This window comes from Oncorhynchus masou, chromosome 30 (genome assembly GCF_036934945.1).
Source record: "Oncorhynchus masou masou isolate Uvic2021 chromosome 30, UVic_Omas_1.1, whole genome shotgun sequence".
NCBI lineage: Eukaryota > Metazoa > Chordata > Actinopteri > Salmoniformes > Salmonidae > Oncorhynchus > Oncorhynchus masou.
This window is the reverse complement of record NC_088241.1, coordinates 5,952,406-5,975,317: the sequence shown is the minus strand read 5'-3', so window position 1 is coordinate 5,975,317 and position 22,912 is coordinate 5,952,406. Positions and strand designations below refer to the sequence as shown.

General features: G+C 41.1%; 1 protein-coding gene across 1 annotated transcript; it reads right to left on the bottom strand.

Annotated features, from left to right (window-relative positions):
- Window positions 1–2,229: 2,229 nt before the first annotated feature.
- LOC135521898 (transient receptor potential cation channel subfamily V member 6-like) lies at window positions 2,230–12,382 on the bottom strand. Its single transcript, XM_064947693.1, has 16 exons — window positions 12,303–12,382; window positions 10,620–10,780; window positions 7,655–7,875; window positions 7,410–7,550; window positions 7,226–7,324; window positions 6,956–7,131; window positions 6,711–6,863; window positions 6,552–6,631; window positions 4,755–4,890; window positions 4,558–4,644; window positions 4,374–4,450; window positions 4,093–4,258; window positions 3,886–3,952; window positions 3,435–3,703; window positions 3,121–3,227; window positions 2,230–2,983 (listed from the first exon to the last, which is right to left on the bottom strand). Exons 2-16 carry the CDS (start codon window positions 10,748–10,750, stop codon window positions 2,731–2,733), a joined length of 2,163 nt encoding a protein of 720 aa, XP_064803765.1. The 5' UTR covers window positions 10,751–10,780; window positions 12,303–12,382; the 3' UTR covers window positions 2,230–2,730.
- Between the last annotated feature and the right edge of the window lie 10,530 nt (window positions 12,383–22,912).

Here is a 22,912-nt window from a genome sequence, read left to right as displayed (position 1 = left end):
AAGGGCGGGGGGGTGTATGCTTAACGAAACGCTTATGATTACGAGACGTGGTGTGATCATAACAACATACAGGAACTCAAGTCCTTTTGTTCACCTGACCTAGAATTCCTTACAATCAAATGCCGATTGCATTATCTACCAAGAGAATTCTCTTCGATCATAATCACAGTCGTGTATATCCCGCCCCAATCAGACACATCGACGGCCCTGAAATAACTTAATTTGACTCTATGTAAACTGGAAACCACATATCCCGAGGCTGCATTTATGTAGCTGGGGATTTTAACAAGGCTAATCTGAAAACAAGGCTCCCTTAATTTTATCAACATATCGAATGCGCGACCCGGGCTGGCAAAACCCCAGATCATTGTTATTCTAACTTCCGCAAAGCATATAAAGCCCTTCCCCGCCCTCCTTTTGGAAAATTTGACCACGACTCCATCTTGTTGCTCCCAGCCTATAGACAGAAACTAAAACAGGAAGCGCCCGTGCTCAGGTCTGTTCAACGCTGGTCCGAACAATCAGATTCCACGCTTCAAGATTGCTTCGATCACGTGGACTGGGATATGTTCCGCATAGTGTCGGACAATAACATTGATGAATGCGCTGATTCGGTAAGCGAGATTATTAGCAAGTGCATCGGTGATGTTGTACCCACAGCGTCAATTAAAACCTTCCCCAACCAGAAACCGTGGTGGATGGCAGCATTCACGTGAAACTGAAAGAGCAAACCACTGCTTTTAATCAGGGCAAGGTGACTGGAAACATGAAAGAATACAAACAGTGTAACTATTCCAGTCGCAAGGCAATCAAACAGGCTAGTCTCCACTCGTCTGGGAAGGTTTTGCACTGACCGTTGGAACATTGCTGCAGGGACTTCCATTCAGCTACAAGAGCTTTAGTGAGGTCGTGCACTGATGTTGGGCAATTAGGCCTGGCTCACAGTCAGCGTTCCAATTCATCCCAAAGGTGTTCGATGGGGTTGAGGTCAGGGTTCTGTGCAGGTCAGTCAAGTTCTTCCACACTGATCTCGACAAACCATTTCTGTATGAACCTCACTTTGTGCATGGGGCATTGTCATGCTGAAACAGGAAAGGGCCTTCCCCAAACTGTTGCCACAAAGTTGGAAGCACAGAATCATCTAGAATGTCATTGTATGCTGTAGCGTTAAGATTTCCCTTCACTGGAACTAAGGGGCCTAGCCCGAGCCATGAAAAACAGCCCCAGACCATTATTCCTCCTCCACCAAACTTTACAGTTGGCACTTTGCATTTGAGCAAGTAGAGCTCTCCTGGCAACCGCTAAACCCAGATTCGTCTGTCGGACTGTCAGATGGTGACACGTGATTCATCACTCCAGAGAACGCGTTTCCACTTCTCCAGTCCAATGGCATCGAGCTTTACACCAGTCCAGCTGATGTTTGTCATTGTGCATGGTGATCTTAGGCTTGTGTGTGGCTGCTTGGCCATGGAAACCCATTTCATGATGATCCCGACAAACAGTTATTTTGATGATGTTGCTTCCAGAACTCGGTAGTGAGTGTTGCAACCGAGGACAGACGATTTTGACACACTACGCGCTTCAGCACTCAGCGGTCCTGTTCTGTGAGCTTGTGTGGCCTACCACTTCGCAGCTGAGCCATTGTTGCTCCTAGATGTTCCCACTTCACAAAAACACCACTTGCAATTGACCTGGCAGCTCTAGCAGGGCAGACATTTGATGGAAAAGATGGCATCCTCTGACGGTGCCACGTTGAATGTCACTGAGCTCTCAAGTACGGTCCCTTCTACTGCCAATTTGTGTCTATGAAGATTGTATGGCTGTGTGCTTGATTTTATAAACCTGTCAGCAACGAGTGTGGCTGAAAATAGATGAATCCACTCATTTGAAGGGTTGCCATATACTTTTGGCCATGTGGTGTGTATTCTATCATAAGACAAGAATTAAAGCAATTTTTGTATTATCTAAAGTCTAGCAACCTTGCCAGCTGGCATGCCTGCTAAGCTAGTTAGACAAGCCATTCTAACTTAATTGATAGCCTGAAATGACAAGGTAGTTAGTTACGATGATCTAGCTGGCAAGCTAAAACAAACTTTATAAAATTGCAAGGTGGCTAATATGACAGAGAAACTTATTGTGACCACTGCACTCAGAACAGGTGCCAGTAGCAAAATGTAATAGAATTCCTAAATTGTTTAGCTGGTCCGCACTCAAAAAAGAGATTCGAGGTACATTTTTAGTATTTATTTCATTCAAAGGTGGGTAGATAGACAAACGTTTCAGCCTTCGTCAGTGTCATCAGCAACCCCTCTGAAGGTGCACTTCTTTACTTCTTGCTTTATTTATTCATCAAGAAGGAATCAACATAGCTTGATCAAAATAATTTACAAACAGTCCTGCCCATCACCGGCAGCTAAAATCAGATGAAACGCTGTGTGTCACTCGACACTCTCTCCTCCTTCACACATGATACTGTCTTCACACATATCTTTGCTCAGTGGTTCACCTAGGAAGGAACCACTTACCATGGATAATATGGGGGGAGGGGCATTGATTAGGATGCTGTATACACTTTCATCATGGTTTTCAGGCATTTTTATGGAGTATGTAGGAGAGACAATATGTGTGTGTCTGAGCATGTGTTTACATGTGTGTTTCAAAATGTGTGTGTGCCTCGTATACTATATAATAACAACATAACGATCTGTTTTGTTGTCTTAAACCTCAGATCTATCTTACTTCCTGGTCATCCTCAGGCTCTTCCTGTTCCACATCTAAACCCAGAGCGCTGTGGCGAATCATCTGCCAGCGTGCCAGGGACTTCCTGTTTCCATCTATCCCACCCCTGTGTTTGGGTCTGATCAGAGGGCTTCCAGGTCCCTTTTCCGTCTCCTCCCGCTCCTTGCTCTGGTCCTCATCCTTAGAGAAGGCTTGGATGTAGCGACGCATCTTTTGCACCAGTGGGTCGTTGCAATCCTCAACCCTGCAATGGAGATATTAAGAGAGTCATTATAATTTAAAGCCTGTATATGATTGGGATGGGAAAACACTGTTAACACCACCACACCTAAGACAGGGAGTACAGTAATCGGCCAGTTAGATGACGTGTTGTTGTCTTACCGGAGGTACCACCGCTCCCCCAGGCCGTAGAGCAGTCCACACACCCCCAGCCGGGGCCACAGGCAGCGGGGCAACCTCCTCTCCAACATCAGGGTAGTGGCCACCACCTACACACAGTGAGCAGGGACAAATGACATAAGGATCATTAGAATGGCACTGATTGGGATGCTGTATACACTTTCATCGTGGTTTTAAGCTATTTTTATGGAGTATGTACACATTTTATTTGATGTAGGAGAGACTTTGTGTGTGTGCCTGAGTGTGTGTGTGTGCATGTGTGTGTGTCAAAATGTGTGTGTGTGTGTGTGGCACACCTGTGTCCTCCAGAGCTCGTCCCTCTCCTGGGCAACTCTCCATTGTGTATCACTCATCATGGCTGTGAGCAGGTTGAGCAGCAATATGTAGGAGACCACAGAGAAGGTGCAGTGCAGCACATGGACAATAGGGGGCGTTGTGATGGTGTGGTCCACTGGCAGGTCTATCAGACCCACACTCAGCTCAAACTGGGAGAACAGCGTGATGGGGAAGGAGCGGTACGCAGGTAGAGAGACTGGGTCCTGAGTCATATACACCATCCACAGGGCTGGGAGGGAGGGAGGGAGGGAGGGAGGGAGGGAGGGAGGGAGGGAGGGAGGGAGGGAGGGAGGGAGGGAGGGAGGGAGGGAGGGAGAATAACCGGCAAATAAAAATAGGAATTATATTTGGTTTAATACATTTGTACTATTAATATGGTTTTTGAGTTTCTCTTTTACAGAATGTACTTACAGGTGGAAAACCCTATGAGCACGATGAAGCTCAGCCACATGAACTTGGTCAGGTCTCCAAATATAATCTAGGAGGAAATGAGACAAAACACCACAACAGTTTAATATGGGAATCCAAACAGAAAAACCATACGTTCTACAGTAACGTCATGCTAATGCTTGTGTGTGTGTGTGCATTCACATGTGTGTGTCTGCTTCCCTTACATACCTTCTGTATCATGATGACGTAAGGCCCCAGCATCTGAAAGCCTCGGGCGAAGAACATGACGTTGCTCCAGCCCAGCACCAGACAGACAGCCATGACAACTGTCTCCCCCTGCACCCCACTGACCCTGAACACACACAGCAGCACCACCAGGAACGCATAGGCAATACTGGGGAGGAAACATAGGTTGTTACACAGGTTATAAATGCTATATAGACATGACAAAACACAACAACATCACTAGGTAGGTAATAAATATTACATAGGCACCAAGGTTGACTTACAGAATGACATGGAAGGGCCCACCCAGGGCCGTTTGTCCAAAGTAATGCTTGGCCCCTACTCTCAGCATATCTGGGATCTTAGGGATTGGGAAGAACACAGATTATATTGACAGCCAGTAATGTGATCTAATTTACAGTGTAAATATAAGTGACATGTAAAACTATTGGGTGATGTATGTTTTACCTCCAGTAGCAGAATAACCAGGGCACCCAGGACACTGATCATCTCTCCTGCCAGACGCAAGTTGTCCCCATAGGTCACATAACTCTCCTACAGGGACAGAGAACAGGGCACGTGGATCACAAAGGGTTCATATGAACACCTCTGATTGAGGTTTGCACACAGGCTGTTATATGAAGATGCCTTCATGTCTCCCGCACCTTTAGAGTTTTCTGCACGCGGATGGTTTTGTCCATGTCAGATACAGTGTAATTCTCTGGAGCGTCCTTTAGGGGGCGATACACACAACACAGTGTGAAGGTCCCAATGTACAGGAGGTACAGCAGCAGCAACAACCTGTACACAACACAATAATAACATCACAACATTAGACAGAAACAAATGGCCGCATCTCAAACACAACATCAGAACATGATCACTGTACAGTGAGGGAAAAAGTATTTGATCCCCTGCTGATTTTGTATGTTTGCCCACTGACAAAGAATGATCAGTCTATAATTTTAATGGTAGGTTTATTTGAACAGTGAGAGGCAGAATATCAACAAACAAATCCAGAAAAACGCATGTCAAAAATATTATAAATTGATTTGCATTTTAATGAGGGAAATAAGTATTTGACCCCTCTGCAAAACATGACTTAGTACTTGGTGGCAAAACCCTTGTTGGCAATCACAGAGGTCAGATGTTTCAGGTAGTTGGCCACCAGGTTTGCACACATCTCAGGAGGGATTTTGTCTCACTCCTCTTTGCAGATTTTCTCCAAGTCATTAAGGTTTCGAGGCTGACGTTTGGCAACTCGAACTTTCAGCTCCCTCCACAGATTTTCTATGGGATTAAGGTCTGGAGACTGGCTAGGTGACTCCAGGACCTTAATGTGCTTCTTCTTGAGCCACTCCTTTGTTGCCTTGGCCGTTTTGTTTTGGGTCATTGTCATGCTGGAATACACATCCACGACCCATTTTGAACACCCTGGCTGAGGGAAGGGGGTTTTCACCCAAGATTTGACGGTACATGGCCCTGTCTATCGTCCCTTTGATGCGGTGAAGTTGAGTTGTCCTGTTCCCTTAGCAGAAAATTATGTTTCCACCTCCATGTTTGACGGTGGGGATGTTGTTCTTGGGGTCATAGGCAGCATTCCTCCTCCTCCAAACATGGCAAGTTGAGTTGATGCCAAAGAGCTCCATTTTGGTCTCATCTGACCACAACACTTTCACCCAGTTGTCCTCTGAATCATTCAGATGTTCATTGGCAAACTTCAGACGGGCATGTATATGTGCTTTCTTGAGCAGGGGGACCTTGCGGGCGCTGCAGGATTTCAGTCCTTCACGGCGTAGTGTGTTACCAATTGTTTTCTTGATGACTATGGTCCCGGCTGCCTTGAGATCATTGACAAGATCCCCCTGTGTAGTTCTGGGCTGATTCCTCACCGTTCTCATGATCATTGCAACTCCACGAGGTGAGATCTTGCGTGGAGCCCCAGGCTGGGGGAGATTGACAGTTCTTTTGTGTTTCTTCCATTTGCGAATAATCGCACCAACTGTTGTCACCTTCTCACCAAGCTGCTTGGCGATGGTGTTGTAGCCCATTCCAGCCTTGTGTAGGTCTACAGTCTTGTCCCTGACATCCAGAGTTTGAAATCTGATTTGATTGCTTCTGTGGACAGGTGTCTTTTATACAGGTAACAAACTGAGATTAGGAGCACTCCCTTCAAGAGTGTGCTCCTAATCTCAGCTCGTTACCTGTATAAAAGACACCTGGGAGCCAGAAATCTTTCTGATTGAGAGGGGGTCAAATACTTTTTTCCCTCCTTAAAATGCAAATTAATTTATAACATTTTTGACATGCGTTTTTCCAAATATGTTTGTTGATATTCTGTCTCTCACTGTTCAAATAAACCTACCATTAAACTATAGACGGATCATTTATTTGTCAGTGGGCAAATGTACAAAATCAGCAGGGGATCAAATACTTTTTTCCCTCATTGTATGTGTTGTTACCTAAAGTAGTGTTTTCCATAGAGGTTCCACTTGAGACTGACCAATTGCCTAACAGGAGTCACTTCCAGTATCCTCCTTGCCTGAAGTAGAAGATCATCATCAGTTTCCCTGCACTGTATATTACAATGTATCATGTTTGTGTTTTGTAATGTACTGTACCTCTCTCCTCTGGCTGCCCACGATGAGCTCAAGCACAGAGCAGTCGTCGTCGGCGACCAAGGAGTCGATCTCTGTGAGGTCATAGAGGTTAGAGGTCAAGGGTCCCAGGTTCCACTGGTTGATTCGCCTCCGATTGACCAGGTGCTGGAAGGCCTGGGAGGGACAGATGTTGTTTTATTTTTTATTTTTTACTGTTCCCGTGTCTCCCACTGTCCCCTTCTTTCTGTCCCTCTATCCATCCTCACCACAAGGTTGCCCTCCTTGGCAGCCAGTTTGAAGGGTGTTAAGCCATGGTAGTTGGGCACCATGTCCAGTGGCACAGCCTGGTCCAGCTCAACGTCACGTGCCAACAGCAGATCCAACACCAGGCATGCTATAGTCTTATTGGGCTGCAGGACCAGGATGTGGAGCACTGTGTTACCTAGGGGGGAGAGAAGGAGATATTAAACTGCTGAAAAAGGGAGAAGAGAGAGGAGAGGGGCAGGACGAGGAGAAGAAAGAGGAATGTTTCATACCAATGGAGTCCTGGGCCCTGGTGCTGGCTCCTGCGTTGATCACCATGGAAATGATGTCCTGATTCCCCACACAGGCCGCAAATGCCAGGATGTGCTCACCTAAAGTAAAGCAAACGGAATCAAATAACCACATTTCCCAAAATGCATTTTTCTACTCCTTACAGACCACAAACAATCATCTTACCATAGTAGAGCAGCCCTCCTCTTCTCTTCCTGAAGTACAGGCCTGTGACTCTGGGCGTGGCCACATCCGCCCCTTTACCAATCAGACTGCGGACCAGGTTAAAGTTCTGATTGACCACGGCAATGTGAAGAGGTGTCATGCCTGATTGAGAGCGAGTAAGAGAGAGAGAATATATGATTGTGTGATTAAATATCTGTGTGAGTTTTATGATATTATAGTGTATTTGTGTGTGAGAGTTTATGTACCAAGGAAGAGGTCAGAGGTCATGGGCTCATTGATGAGTTCAGGTGCTCCGTCCATCAGAGCTAAAGCAGCTTCCATGTTATCATTCATAACTGCCACATGCAGCGCGGTCTCCCCCAGAGCCCCTCTCTCAAAGATGTTAGTGGACGCACTGTCCAGAAGTTTCTTAATGCAACCTGCACTGTTCTCTTTGGCGGCAAAAAAGAGAGGGACGCCATTTGTCCTATGGGAGAGAGAGTGTGTTTGCAAGTTAAAATTCAAATGCTGCATTCATAACATATTGTAATTATCAGCATATGACTAGGAAAAATTCACTTGAATGCTCCTCCAGCTGGTAATTACTAGTGGGAAACTGTCTATCATTTCTGAGCGCAGACTTCTGCCACATGCTGAGCTCTGATGTCACATTCCACTGGGCACAGACATCAGTTCAACGTCTAATTTTGATTTACATTTGGTTGAGTTGTCAGCTATTGTGAATTCAACAGGAAATCAACAAAAAAATGTGGCCTTGCCATTGGATTTAGGTTTACTTCTTATGGCTGGGGGCAGTATTGAGTAGCTTGGACGAATAAGGTACCCAGAGGTGCACAGAGTAAACTGCCTGCTACTCAGTCCCAGAAGCGAAGATATGCATATTATTAGTAGATTTGGATAGAAAACACTCTGAAGTTTCTAAAACTGTTTTAATCATGTCTGTTAGTATAACAGAACTCATGTGGCAGGCAAAAACCTGAGAAAAATCCAACCAGGAAGTGGGAAATCTGAGGTTGGTCGTTTTTTAACTCATTCCCTATTGAAGATACAGTGGGATATTGGTCATGTTGCACTTCCTACGGCTTCTACTAGATGCCAACAGTCTTCAGAACCTTGTTTGATGCTTCTACTGTAAAGGAGGGGCTCATAAGGGCGCTTTGAGTCAGGGGTCTGGCAGAGAGCCACAGGCTCGTGATGCTCGTTCACGTGAGAGGTAGCTCGCGTTCCATTGATTTTCTGCAGACAAAGGAATTCTCCGGTTGGAACATTATTGAAGATTTGTTAAAAACATCCTAAAGATTAATTCTATACATCGTTTGACATGTTTCTACGGACTGTAACAGAACTTTTTGACATTCCTAGTGAACGCGCTTTGTGAGTTTGGATTTGTTTACAAAACGCGCTAACAAAAGTAGCTATTTGGACATAAATGATGGACATTATTGAACAAAACAAACCTTTATAGTGGAACTGGGATTCCTGGGAGCGCATTCTGATGAAGATCAAAGGTAAGTTAATATTTATAATGTTATTTCTGACTTCTGTTGACCGCACAATATGGTGGATATCTTTTTGGCTTGTTTGGTCTCTGAGCGTCATACTCAGATTACTGCATGGTTTGCTTTTTCCGTAAAGCTTTTTTGAAATCTGACACAGCGGTTGCATTAAGGAGAAGTGTATCTAAAGTTTCATGCATAACACTTGTATTTTCATCAACATTTATTATGAGTATTTCAGTAAATTGATGTGGCTCTCTGCAAAATCACTGGATGTTTTTGGAACTACTGAACATAACGCGTCAATGTATACTGACATTTTTTAAAATATAAATATGAACTTTATCGAACAAAACATACTGTCACGGCAGTCGTCGGTGGAGGAAGAAGTGGACCAAAGCGCAGCGTGGTGAGCATACATTTTCCTTTATTATGGAATGATGCCAACAGAACAAAATAAACAACCGTGACGCTTACGAGGGCTAAGTGCCACTAAAACTAGTCAACTAACCACACTGAAAGGAGGGAAAAAGGGCTACCTAAGTATGATTCCCAATCAGATACAACGATAGACAGCTGTCCCTGATTGAGAACCATACCCAGCCGAAATATAGAAATGAAGAAACATAGAAAACAAGATATAGAATGCTCACCCCACATCACACCCTGACCTAACCAAATAGAGAAATAAAACATCTCTCTAAGGTCAGGGCGTGACACATACATGTATTGTGTAACATGAAGACCTACACTCTATGAGTGTCATCTGATGAAGATCACCAAAGGTTTGTGATTAATTTTATCTCTATTTCTGATTTTTGTGACTCCTCTCTTTGGCTGGAAAAATGGCTGTGTTTTTCTGTGACTTGGCTCTGACCTAACATAATCGTTTGGGGTGCTTTTGCCGTAAAGCCTATTTGAAATCGGACACTGTGTTGGGATTAACAAGAAGTGTATCTTTAAAATGGTGTGAAATACTTCTATGTTTGAGGAATTTTAATTATGGGAGTTCTGTTGTTTTGAATTTCGCGCCCTGCACTTTCACTGACTGTTGTCATATCGATCCCAATAGCGGGATCTCAGCCAAGACAAAATACCCTTATGTTGATGACTTTTTCCAAATCCAATAAGATTTTCATGTTGATTCAAAATAGATCACATAGATAGATTTCTTAGGTTGAAATGAGGTGGAAACAACATTGATTTGCCAAGTGGGATACTAAGGAAATGACCCCGATAGCAGTATTTTTGGCAGTTAAGTACAACAACAAAACATAATTAAAAAATACAAATGATTAATAACCTCTTTGAGCTTAGGGGGCAGTATTTTGATGTCTGGATGACAAGCATGGCCAAAGTAAACTGCCTGTTACTCAGGCCCAGAAGCTAGGATATGCATATAATTGGTCAATTTGGATAGAAAACACTCTAAAGTTTCTAAAGCTGTTAAAATAATGTCTGTGAGTATAACAGAACTGATATGGCAGGCAAAAGTCATTTTTAATATGAAGGGAATACCTCCCAGATTGCCGGTTTGGGTTTAGCCCATTTGGGTTTAGCCAATCAGCGTTCTAAGTGAGTTCAAAGCTTTTGAACACAAACAACTCGTTGCTTCCAGGTTACAATTAATATTTTCAGAGTTTCCCACTTGTAATAATATAATATCAACCAATACCGGACAGTCACTGTTATTTTTTACCAACAGGAAACTCACCTTTTGTTCTGCAGCAAAAAAGTTTCATCCAGCATCTCTTTCCACCCCTTCCTGTTCTGGAGGCGGAACCTAAACTGTCTCCACCAATGGTTGAGCTCACCTGGAGCAGATCTTGCCAAGGGCGGGGCCATCCTCTCATATGGTGAGTCTATTTGAAATGGCTGGGAGGAGAGAGACGTGCATGTGTGTGAGAGAAATTGAGTGTCAGAAACAGAGATGTTCTACCACCAGACTTAACTCAGAAAGAAATACATCCTTCTCCTTATGTACTAGGGACTCAAATCAAATGTAGAATGTGTGAGCTGTCAGCAAACTAACTGACAGATCACTCAGGTTTGCAACATTCCACAGACCAGAGGTGAACCTGAAACAGAGGTCCATATTTCCCCATTAATCCAGGCAAAGGAAGATGTCCACAATAACGCTGTTTTCCTCTATTCTATCCTATTCTAAACAGTTCTGTAAAACGTAAAAGGTTAAAAAGGTTAAGGTTTTTGTTCCACAAAAAGAGCCTTTTGCGTCCCTTCGATATTTCAAGTAGAAATTGTGCACCAATATTGCATTTTAAGACCCTGTTATATTAAATGTAGTGCCCTTGACATTTAACAAATATTTGTTACGTTTTATTTGTTTTAGCAGACGCTCTTATCCAGATCGAATTAAAGTAGTCAATGCATACATTTTGTACTGAATTCCCCCCATGGGAATCAAACCCACAACAACCCTGACATTGCAAGCGCCATGTATTACCAACTGAGCAACACACGAAATTAACTGATACACTTTGAGAAAACAACCGCTCACATATCCAAGATTGTGTCCCAAATGTCACCCCGTAGCCTATATAGTACACGACTCCTGACCAGAGCACTATGGCCCCTGGTCTAAAGTGGTGCTCTTTAACAGGGAATAGGGTGCCATCTGGGACACAGCCTTATAAAGGCCATTCTCTCCTTCTCTTATCGCTTTAATACATACCACATGGAGAATTCAATAAATCTGATTTTTTATATGAATAAAGTCTTGCTAAAGTGCCCAAATTCAGTATTTTGACATGTCCCTCTGTGCCCCCTATGTGACTTCAAGTTAGATTGCTACCCACTTAACCCAAACATTTCTCTTAAGTTTTCGCCAAAGACATTTTTGAAAATAATTATTTCTTTCATGTCTGTCCCTCATTTTAAGGTCCACCCTGTTGTGTGAACTGAACTCTCAATTCAAAATGGGTAAACTGTTCCTTTTAAAATGTTTTTTTTTTCTTCTGAAGAAACATTTGACATCTAATATTCAAGTCATATTGTAAAAGCAGGTGAGCTGGTTCTACTCTTTTTGGCCATTTTATGTTGTTTTGTGATGGAAAACTAAGCGGGTCAAGGCTAGAAATGTTTTAACAATTACACTTTTATTGTGAAGCTTGTATTCAATTGCTACTCCCTGTTGCAAACAACAAGCTTCAGTTCTGCTTGTCACAAGGGGATTGATTAATGGCTGATTTAAGATGAAATTATCAACCCTGTTACTTTGTCAACCCTGTTACGTTATTTGGCACTTATTATAGTATTTTTTATTTTATTTTACCACTTGAGATGGCAAAAAAAATATGTTAACATTTTGTGAAATCACTTTTAAAAAATCAAGTTATACTTCTCAAAAGGCACCGAATTGGTGGAATGACTCACTTACCTTTTACAGAAGAAAACAGTTAGTCCTTTACTCCTAATTGACAGTCAGGTACTAAGGGAACATGCAACATCAAGCTGACTTGAGAAAGAGAAGGATTCACAGGTGGGGATCTTTATATATGGAGAGGAGGTCAAGAGGAGGGGAGAAGGTCAAGAGGAGGATAGATGTCAGAGAGAGGAGAGAGGAAGGAGGAGGGAGGGAGGGGCCAAATGGTGGAAAGGAGTAGTAGTCATAACTTGAGCATTATCTTTTGGGAATATCCATATTTTTATTGGAATCATTTTCTGCAGTATACTAAGGCTGCTTGACATTTTGCGAAAACATCTTGAACGCTCTGGCCTTGTGCTTGACCGCCACACTCAGTTTACCTGGCAGATGCCCTGAGACTGGTCCACGATCCATAGGTCTCCCCCTTGGTTCATTTTCAGCCCCTGCATCACCCCCATGTAAAAATGTCAACATCATGACAGTCAACACTTTTTGGTCTTTATTCTCAGTGAACCGTTCAGATAACTGGTTCGAAAGTCATCTACCTTTCAATTGTCTCAATGCTGGTGTGTAATCAAAATGCTCATTTTGAGGTGAGCTTGTCTACCTGGACAAGTATCTGCTGATTCAGCTGTACGATCCTATAAGACACCTTACCTGTCAGGTCTATAGAAACTAGTTTTGACTGGCTGTGATCTAGTTCAATCTACACTGAAACAAATAAATGTTCTTAAATGGTTCTTCTTTAGCTCTTAAGGTTCCTTGGAGAACTCTTGCCCGATAAAGAAGCTTTGAGTTAAGTGTGGGGTTCTTGACATGGCATCTACAGTTCTTCGGAATTCTAAAAGGTTCTTGAATTGTATGGAAACCTGCAGATGTGTCCCTTTCATAGCACACAGCAAATTGGCCAGTGTTAACTAGTGTTGATTTTTCAGTGTAACATTTCTAGGGTTGATTCAAAAGTTAAATTAACACTGTAGAGAGTTACATTAACACTCAGTGGCGTAAAATAACCCTTGTGTTGGTGTTAATAACCAGAATTATAACCACGCCTGTCATTAACATATTTTCCAGCATGCTCTATTGAAGACAGAGTTTTTTTAAATAGTTTTTTTTTCAAAATATGTTTTTTTAATGTACATTGTTTGATTAATTCATCTTATGCTATTCAAATATAAATAACATACATTTTTCTAAACTATTCCAATCTGTTACTTGGACTTATTGCACCCGTTACTGAAAGGGTTGTTTCAGTTTAGATGTTTAAGGTAGTCTCATATCTTAGTCTTCCCAACCCTAGCACTGTCAGTCATTCTGAATGCAGGTTGTGGGTGACTAAAATATTCCGATTGTTGTATATCCCCACTCTGGCTGGATTTCAATAGTAATTACACATCACTCTGCAAGTCAGCATAATGTGAATTTCAGGCCACTCTATTAGGGTAAAACTAGGCCCTCAAAATAAGGCCTTATGAAATAGGTAATCTATTTTCTTCAACAATGACAACATATTCACTTAGAATCTCACTTGGTGAAGGCCACAGAACTGAAAATGATTGAATGCAACAGCCACGTCTCGGTCACTAGCAAACACAGTCATGGGTGGTACTGGTAAGTAGTGATGTTACCTTTAAAACCGGAGCTCTGAGGAATGCATCAAAATCGCTGAGCAGCTAACTTCAAAGAGGTGTGCCGATGCTTGTATCACTTTATCAGAAGTACTTTATCAAAGACACCCGAAGCTTTGTTTGGTCACATGTTTTTTCAACCTGTGTGTTGCAGAAATGCGAGATCCCACTGATTTCTCGGTGGTTTGGGCTCTTTTGTTGATTCCAAGCTGCTTTCAAACACTGACCTCTTCTGGACACCGTACTTGCAAATATAGTTAGGATTTTGTACCAAAATGTTCACCTGATCGGTAGCTTATCAAGTAGAGTAGGGAACTATGGAACATTCATGGATGTGAGGGTATGAGGTTGAATCCTGTTGTAGGCACAATAATTAGAAAATAGTTTTATTTGAAACCACACTTTCTGTGCTGTTTTTCAAATCATTTGTTTTGTTTAAGATAGTATAAGCTTCTGTCTTAAGCATCCTCAATAAAGCAGATTCAGTTTTTGAAAACAGGGAACCATGATGTAAGATGCAGACCTGGGATTCCAACTGATTATAGGCTACTAACGCCAAGGACTTACCGCTAGGGTGGCTACTTTGAAGAGAATGACAAGAGTGTGAAGAGCTGTCATCAAGGCAAGGGTGAATACTTTGAAGAATCTCAAATTTAGGTTCTTATATTTAAAATATATTTTGATATGTTTAACAGTATATTGGTTACTACATGGTTCCATATGTGTTATTTCATAGTTTTCATGTCTTCACTATTATTCTACAAAGTAGAAAATAGTAAAAATAAAGAAAAACACGAATGAGTAGGTGTGTCCAAACCTTTGACAGGTATGGTAAATTATGGTGACATTTTGTGATGTTTTTGGTCGTTTTGGACTTCGTTGAGTTTTTTTTCAGCTGTTCGGGCACACCAAAAAATGTCTGAAGGCAAGCTGAAGTTCGGAGCCGAAGTTTACGCCCTTTCATTGGTGATTGGTCAACAGTAGGGATTCTTCAATAAAGTCTTTGTTGTCGTTCAACATGAACCTTTAGCTCCCACTTCCCTATTGTGTGATAGTTATTTGTAATGGCTGTCAATGGTTTTACATTTGTTCTTAACTGACTTGCCTAGTTAAATAAAGGTTAAATAAAAAATAAACAAATAAAATAAAACATGCCTACATGCCCCCCAAAACATATTTTTTTATTCTAAAATACATTTTAATAGTAAAAAATAGTTTAGCCCCAAATGTGGGGGAGTGTAGGTGGGTAAAAAAATAAATACAACCCCCCCCCCCAGATCAGCCAAACATAGGTCACAGGATGGAACTCACCACAAATGAACCATAGGGAACCAGGAATATGACAGAATCGAGAAAACATAAATACACTGTAGAGTGAAACAACCTTATCTGAGGGCTGAGAGCATTTGATGCATTATAGAAATGAGAACAAGTAGTGAATAATCGAGAATACACCGTTAAAATCAGTGGTGTTAATGTAAAAATACTTTAAAGTACTACTTAAGTCATTCTTGGGGGTGTCTTTACTTTACTTAACTATTTATATTTTTGAGAACTTTTACTTTTTCTTAACCACATTCCTAAAGAAAATAATATACTTTTTACTCCATAAATTTTCCCTGACACCCAAAATACTTGTTACATTTTTAATGCATAGCAGGACAGAATTTTTTTTTCAATTCACTCACTTATCAAGAGAACATCCCTGCCTCTGATCTGGCGGACTCACTAAAAACACATGCTTTGTTTGTAAATGATGTCTGAGTGTTGGAGTATGCCCCTAGCTGTCCGTAAAATAAGTTAATTTGTAAATTATGCCTGAGTGTTGGAGTATGCCCCTAGCTGTCCGTAAAATAAGTTAATTTGTAAATGATGTCTGAGTGTTGGAGTATGCCCCTAGCTGTCCGTAAAATAAGTTAATTTGTAAATGATGTCTGAGTGTTGGAGTATGCCCCTAGCTATCCGTAATTTAATTTGGTTTGTAAATGATGTCTGAGTGTTGGAGTGTTCCCCTAGCTGTCCGTAATTTAATTTAGTTTGTAAATGATGTCTGAGTGTTGGAGTATGCCCCTAGCTATCCGTAATTTAATTTTGTTTGTAAATGATGTCTGAGTGTTGGAGTGTTCCCCTAGCTGTCCGTAATTTAATTTAGTTTGTAAAGGATGTCTGAGTGTTGGAGTATGCCACTAGCTATCCGTAATTTAATTTTGTTTGTAAATGATGTCTGAGTGTTGGAGTGTTCCCCTAGCTGTCCGTAATTTAATTTAGTTTGTAAAGGATGTCTGAGTGTTGGAGTATGCCCCTAGCTATCCGTAATTTAATTTAGTTTGTAAATGATGTCTGAGTGTTGGAGTGTGCCCCTAGCTGTCCATAATTTAATTTAGTTTGTAAATGATGTCTGAGTGTTGGAGTATGCCCCTAGCTATCCGTAATTTAATTTAGTTTGTAAATGATGTCTGAGTGTTGGAGTATGCCACTAGCTGTCCGTAATTTAATTTGGTTTGTAAATGATGTCTGAGTGTTGGAGTATGCCCGTAGCTGTCTGTAATTTAATTTGGTTTGTAAATGATGTCTGAGTGTTGGAGTATGCCCGTAGCTGTCTGTAATTTAATTTGGTTTGTAAATGATGTCTGAGTGTTGGAGTATGCCCGTAGCTGTCTGTAATTTAATTTGGTTTGTAAATGATGTCTGAGTGTTGGAGTATGCCCGTAGCTGTCTGTAATTTAATTTGGTTTGTAAATGATGTCTGAGTGTTGGAGTATGCACGTAGCTGTCTGTAATTTAATTTGGTTTGTAAATGATGTCTGAGTGTTGGAGTATGCCCGTAGCTGTCTGTAATTTAATTTGGTTTGTAAATGATGTCTGAGTGTTGGAGTATGCCCGTAGCTGTCTGTAATTTAATTTGGTTTGTAAATGATGTCTGAGTGTTGGAGTATGCCCGTAGCTGTCTGTAATTTAATTTGGTTTGTAAATGATGTCTGAGTGTTGGAGTATGCCCGTAGCTGTCTGTAATTTAATTTGGTTTGTAAATGATGTCTGAGTGTTGGAGTATGCCCGTAGCTGTCTGTAATTTAATTTGGTTTGTAAATGATGTCTGAGTGTTGGAGTATGCCCGTAGCTGTCTGTAATTTAATTTGGTTTGTAAATGATGTCTGAGTGTTGGAGTATGCCACTAGCTGTCCGTAATTTAATTTGGTTTGTAAATGATGTCTGAGTGTTGGAGTGTGCCCCTAGCTGTCCGTAATTTAATTTTGTTTTTAATTGATGCCGCCTGGTTTGCTTAATATAAGGAATTTGAAGTGATTTATACTTTAACTTTTGATACTTAAGTATATTTAAAACAAAATACTTGTAGACTTTTTCTCAAGTACTATTTTACTAGGTGACTTTAACTTTTACTTGAGTAATTTTCTATAAAGGTATTTTGACTTTTACTCAAATATGACGATTGGGTACTTTTTCCACTACTGGTTACAATGTAGAAGAGTCACGCTGATTGAATAGAATGGGACAAACACAGCAAGAGTTGCATGGCTTGAGCTATTGCAGTGGCTATTTTAGCATGTACATTTTGGTGGGATAAAACAAATGTAAAGTGGGATGCATGCCAGAAAAGTCACTACACAACACAGCACTAAACAATACATTAATTGCACTATAACGGTGACAAACGGTGCCCACAAAAGTTGTTCCAACATCTTACCACCGCTACACCTGGCTATTAGAGGAGCTTTGTCTGGCAGCGAAATGGTTCATTCAGCCTCATTTACTGGCAAAAACATAGCTGATATGGCTGACTGGCTGAAACAAATGTGGTTTCTAATGACAATTGAGATGTACAAACTATGGCATAAGAGGACAACAAGCGGATAAGAGGCAATCTGTAATTTATATTAAGAGATTAATGAGCGAGCTAGGATGGACGTAGTCAATATAACTATTTGTTTAGCACTTTTGAAATGTACAGCGACAGAATTCAGAACATGGGCCGTTCTTATTGTGTTCTCCCTGTACACCAAGTCAGAACCGTAGGATAAATAAATGGGGCATATAAGCAGACAATGAAAGCTCTTTCAAATTCGATGAATACATTTCTATAAAACAGGTTATAGGCTACAGGTGCACCACCAAGTCAGAACAGCAGGCAAAATTAAGAGGGGTAAATCGACCAAATTGTTAGGGTGAGGCACATGAGCTACTAACAGCTCACTACACAACATACACTTAGTATTACTTTCATAGCTACAGTATACATATCTCCCTGACATATTACATAATTTATGTACTCACCTTGGTGTGCTGTGCTCACTTGAACAGGAAGGGGGCGCGGTGGTCCTTCGTGGTCAAATTTTGTCATCAAAGTCTGCCATTCTCTGGATTTATGGTGCTTTTAAAACAACTGGGAGCTTCGAAAAAAAACAAGGTTGAATTATGATGACGTCATTGATCTTCAGGTCGTAGCTCTAGAAAGAGGCCGGACTTACAATTCCGAGTTGGATGACCGTTCAAAACGTATTTTCCCAGTCAGAGCTTGTTTATTCCTGACTTCCCAGATGTCTTGAACTCACTGAAGTCAAGTTTTTTGCAGTTCCGAGTTAACAGTTGTTTTGTGCGCGGCACAAATCATGCTTCATTGACAGCATGGCCGATGTTGAATGATAATCATTTTAAACTTGGAAAAGAGCCCTTTAAGCTCAGATTTGGGACCACACAGCCACTGTCACTGATTCCTTCCAAACCATTCATTGTTGAATTTGAGATTTCCAACTTGTTGTGTAATGTTTATGTCCAATGGCCGATGAGCACCGATACGTTTTATCTATAATTCCTCTTCATTATTTATCTTCCTATAAAAAGGATGAAAAAGGATTTGCCAGTAGATTGTCGACTTGATTCATGATGATAACTTCTAGCTAAGATTTTGAAAGTATGATGTTGACATGATCAGTCCAATCAAAGCTACTGTACATATAATGTGATTTGACGTCATCATACCTGTAGCCAATGACCTTGAGCCTTCTTGGATGGGCACTTCTAATGTAACTCAATGGCAGTACCCAAGAAGCTAGAATTTTCTAAGTCTACCCTTAGACTTCACGGTGACGTAGTGTCCTCATGAGTGACAGAACACTGAGCCAATCACGGCGCAACATTCCGTATTTTCTGATGGATTGCCCCACCACCACAGAGAGCACTGAGCCAGGCTGAAACACTTGGATTTTGGAGCTGTCTTACTCATGAAAACAAAAAATAGACCATGTTTGTATGCAGCTTTATTAACTCAATGATATATATATATATATAATTTTTTACAAACTAACTCTGTTGTTTTTGTCGCACCGCTTTGCTTTATATTGGCCAGGTTGCAGTTGTAAATGAGAACTTGTTCTTAACTGGCCTACCTGGTTAAATCAAGGTGAAATAAAATAAAAAATAAAATATGTGACACATTAATGCCAAAATAACATGCAAAACAGGCAAGCCCCAAAAAAGAAAACATTTATTTGTATTTATTTTTAGCTAAAAATGTGGGGCTCAAAACATGAATGACGGGTGTTTTGAGCTGTACTGAGGACTCGTGAGCTCTATCCGTCCATATTACAGCTACAATATTCTTCTGCATTTGAATATTTATGCAAACCTGGAGATTATGCCAAGTAGGTGTCAATCTCGCCATAGGATTGGCTACTTTGCGCCGTTTGGTAGGGTTGTCTCCCCAGCTAGTCTGCGGTAAATTGAAAGGACATAGGCGGGCCAACAATAATCCATTTAGAATATCTAAGACTAGCGAATTAGATCAAGATGACCTTCTCTCGCTAGCCAGACAGCTAACGTCAGCTAACCAGCGAAAAAGCTATGGGTAAACAAACAGTTATCTAAGTATAATACGACAGCATAATCAAAATGACACTGATTCAAGGTTGAGACAATTAGTTTCTTAACTTTGATGTTAAAATATCTAGTGTTACAATATAAACATTTCAATTTGTCATTGTTGCTAGCTATCTGGCCATCCAGAATCACAACAAGACACAGACTTCTGCCCCATGTGAAGCTTGCACATCGTTTTCGTGACAATGTCTGCTAACCCATCTATGACAGAGTATGTTTTTCCTATTAAAAAAAAGATGGTACATTTGGTTTCTTACCATCCAAACCTCTTATACAGTAAAGCACATATTCTAAACTGAATGTCATACAGTATTTTTATGTCCAAATATTTGATGACCATCTATTATACATAACAACCCAAACACCCAAAACACTTTCCAAATGCCATGGTTTGGTGTGTGTATTCAGGTGTTTGTGTGTACCATGTAACTCATGACCTATACATGTTGGTTACCCACAGCGTGTTAAAGGGTTTCAATGAAGGGTTTATATCAAACAGGCCTGGGTAATGGTTCTGACTGAGCCAGTCATCTTATGTTGTCTTGATAATAGCTATTTACAGCGCCTTGCAGTGAGACACCGGAGTGCTGCCATATAGACCAGTGGTTTCAAATGTCATAATGCCTTTATTTATGCACCACAACAAGGTTCCATTGCAGTGTGTGTGTGTGTGTGTGTGTGTGTGTGTGGTTTCGGACTGGCTCAGTAGGGGAGACCAGGGGTTGGTTGTCTCACGGGCCAATTCATGTTAGCATGACAAAACATTGAGGTGAGGGGAATGTATGTGTTTTTCATAGATGAAAGTAAAAAAATAATATATATTGTTATTTTCTTTGTAAATGTTTAAATTATGGGAGTATCCATAAATAATTATGTTTGTTGAACAGAGAAAAGGGAGAGCTATGTTTCAAACCAATTTCTGAGTTCCTAGGTCAAGCCATGTGGTAAGTAATATCTTAACTAGCATTAGTGTTGCCTCTCTCTGACACACATATTTTTCCTGTCACGCACCCACCCACCCACCCACACACGCACATACACACATACATACACATACATGCATACACACACATGCACACATACATACACAAATGTACTAAAAATGTTATTCTCAAAGCATAAAATGCTGTATTTTGTTCGATCAAAGAAAGGCTTAGCTATTTCTAAGGCTGTTTGCTATTTTTCTCATTTCCTGATACAAAAGGAATAAGTTACTAGTGAACATTGTGACAACCAACCCAGCGATTGGGCTGGTTGTCACAAGTGGACAGTGTGTTGGATGATTTATAACTCCATGCTGGAGTTAAAAAGGGTAAAAACGGTCCTCATTTTAATCCAAGATCTTAGTCTTCATCCTAATATTGAAAAGAGTCTTGTAAGAAGCTTGTAAGATACTGGTGCTGAGAAATAGACATGAGAGTAAGAAGTGCGACAACCAACTCCGGTCTCCCTACACTTGATAACCTTGGGAATATTTTGCAGAACAAGAACAAGGAGTTGAGACTGAGAGGAATTTTTCTTATTTACTTTAAGTCTCTAGTTGAGTGATTTATATACAGACATTGGATCTTAATTTGATGATCAGGTGAAATGGACATGGTGGTTGTGTAAGAGGCCCTCAGGTCAGATCCTATCTGATGCCACCAGATCTGGGAGACAGGTGTCTTGTCCTCTCTCTAATGCTGAAGTCAACAGATCTCCAACAGATTCAGGTGAAATGTGCTGATCTGTCTATTCCTATCAGACATGGGGGAACATGAAGTTGATTCTGTTTGATGGAAAGGTTATAGTGTGGATGCTTTTCTGTTTCATGTCAAATAGGTTTACGGGTTAGAGTTAGGATTTCAGCTCTAAGTGCAATGTATAACCAAAGTATTTCTTTATCTACTTCTCCAGAGTCAGATGAGCTCATGGATACCGTTTTTGTCAATCCAGCATGATTTCTGCCACGTTCAAAACAACTGGAATCTCAGAACTGGAAAATATCAGACTTCCGTGAGTTCAACACAACTGGGAACTCAAAAAAATACATTTGGAGCGGTCATCTAACTAGGAATTCCAAGTTGGGAACTCAGGCCTCTTTCTAGAGCTCCGACCTGAAGATCACTGACGTCATGATTCCATCTTATTTTTTCAGAATTCCCAAAAATCACCGTAAATCCAAAGAATGCCGGAATTTGATGACAAAGCTTCATGAAAGAATTTGCCCACAAGAAGGATCGCCATGCCACCTTCCTATTCAAGTGAGCACAGCACAACGGAGTCCAGAAACGTATTGCATGCTGCTGCATATATGATGTAATATGCCAGGGAAATATGTATACTGTAGCTAAGAAAGTAATACTAAGTGTATGTTGTGTAGTGAGTTGTTAGTAGCCCATGTGACTCACCCTAATAATGGGGTCCCTTTTCCCCTCATAACTTAGCCTACTGTTCTGACTTGGTGGTGCACATGTAGCTTATAGCCTGTTTTAGAGAAATGTCTTCATCAAATATTGTAAGAGCTTTCATTGTCTGCTTATATGCCCCATTTATTTATCCTACGGTTCGGACTTGGTGTACAGGGAGAATACTGTAAGAATGGCCCATGTTCTGAATTCTGTCGCTGTACATTTTAAAAGTGCTAAACAAATAGTTATATTGACTACGTCCGTCTTAGCTTGCTCATTAATGTCTTAATCAAAATTACGGATTGCCTCTTATCCGCTCACCACTCTCTTATGCCATAGTTTCTACATCTCAATTGTCATTAGAAACCACATTTGTTTAAGCAAGTCAGCCATATCAGCTATGTTTTTTTAAAGGCAGTAAATGAGGCTGAATGAACTGCTTCGCTGCCAGACAAGGCTCCTCTGATAGCCAGGTGTAACGGTCGTAAGGATTCCCTGCATGGTGCTGAAAAGAAACAGTGCCCCAATAGTTTGTGGGCACCGTTTTCACCCTTATAGTGCAATTCATTTATTGCATAGTGTTGTGTCGTGGCTTTGCTGGCAATTTGTTTTTGAGTTTGCCCCACCAAGATTTACATGCTAAAATCGCTACTGCCCCCTGGTGATTAAACAGTTTTTATGCGTAAGACACATAACAGGCTTAATGCAGTGA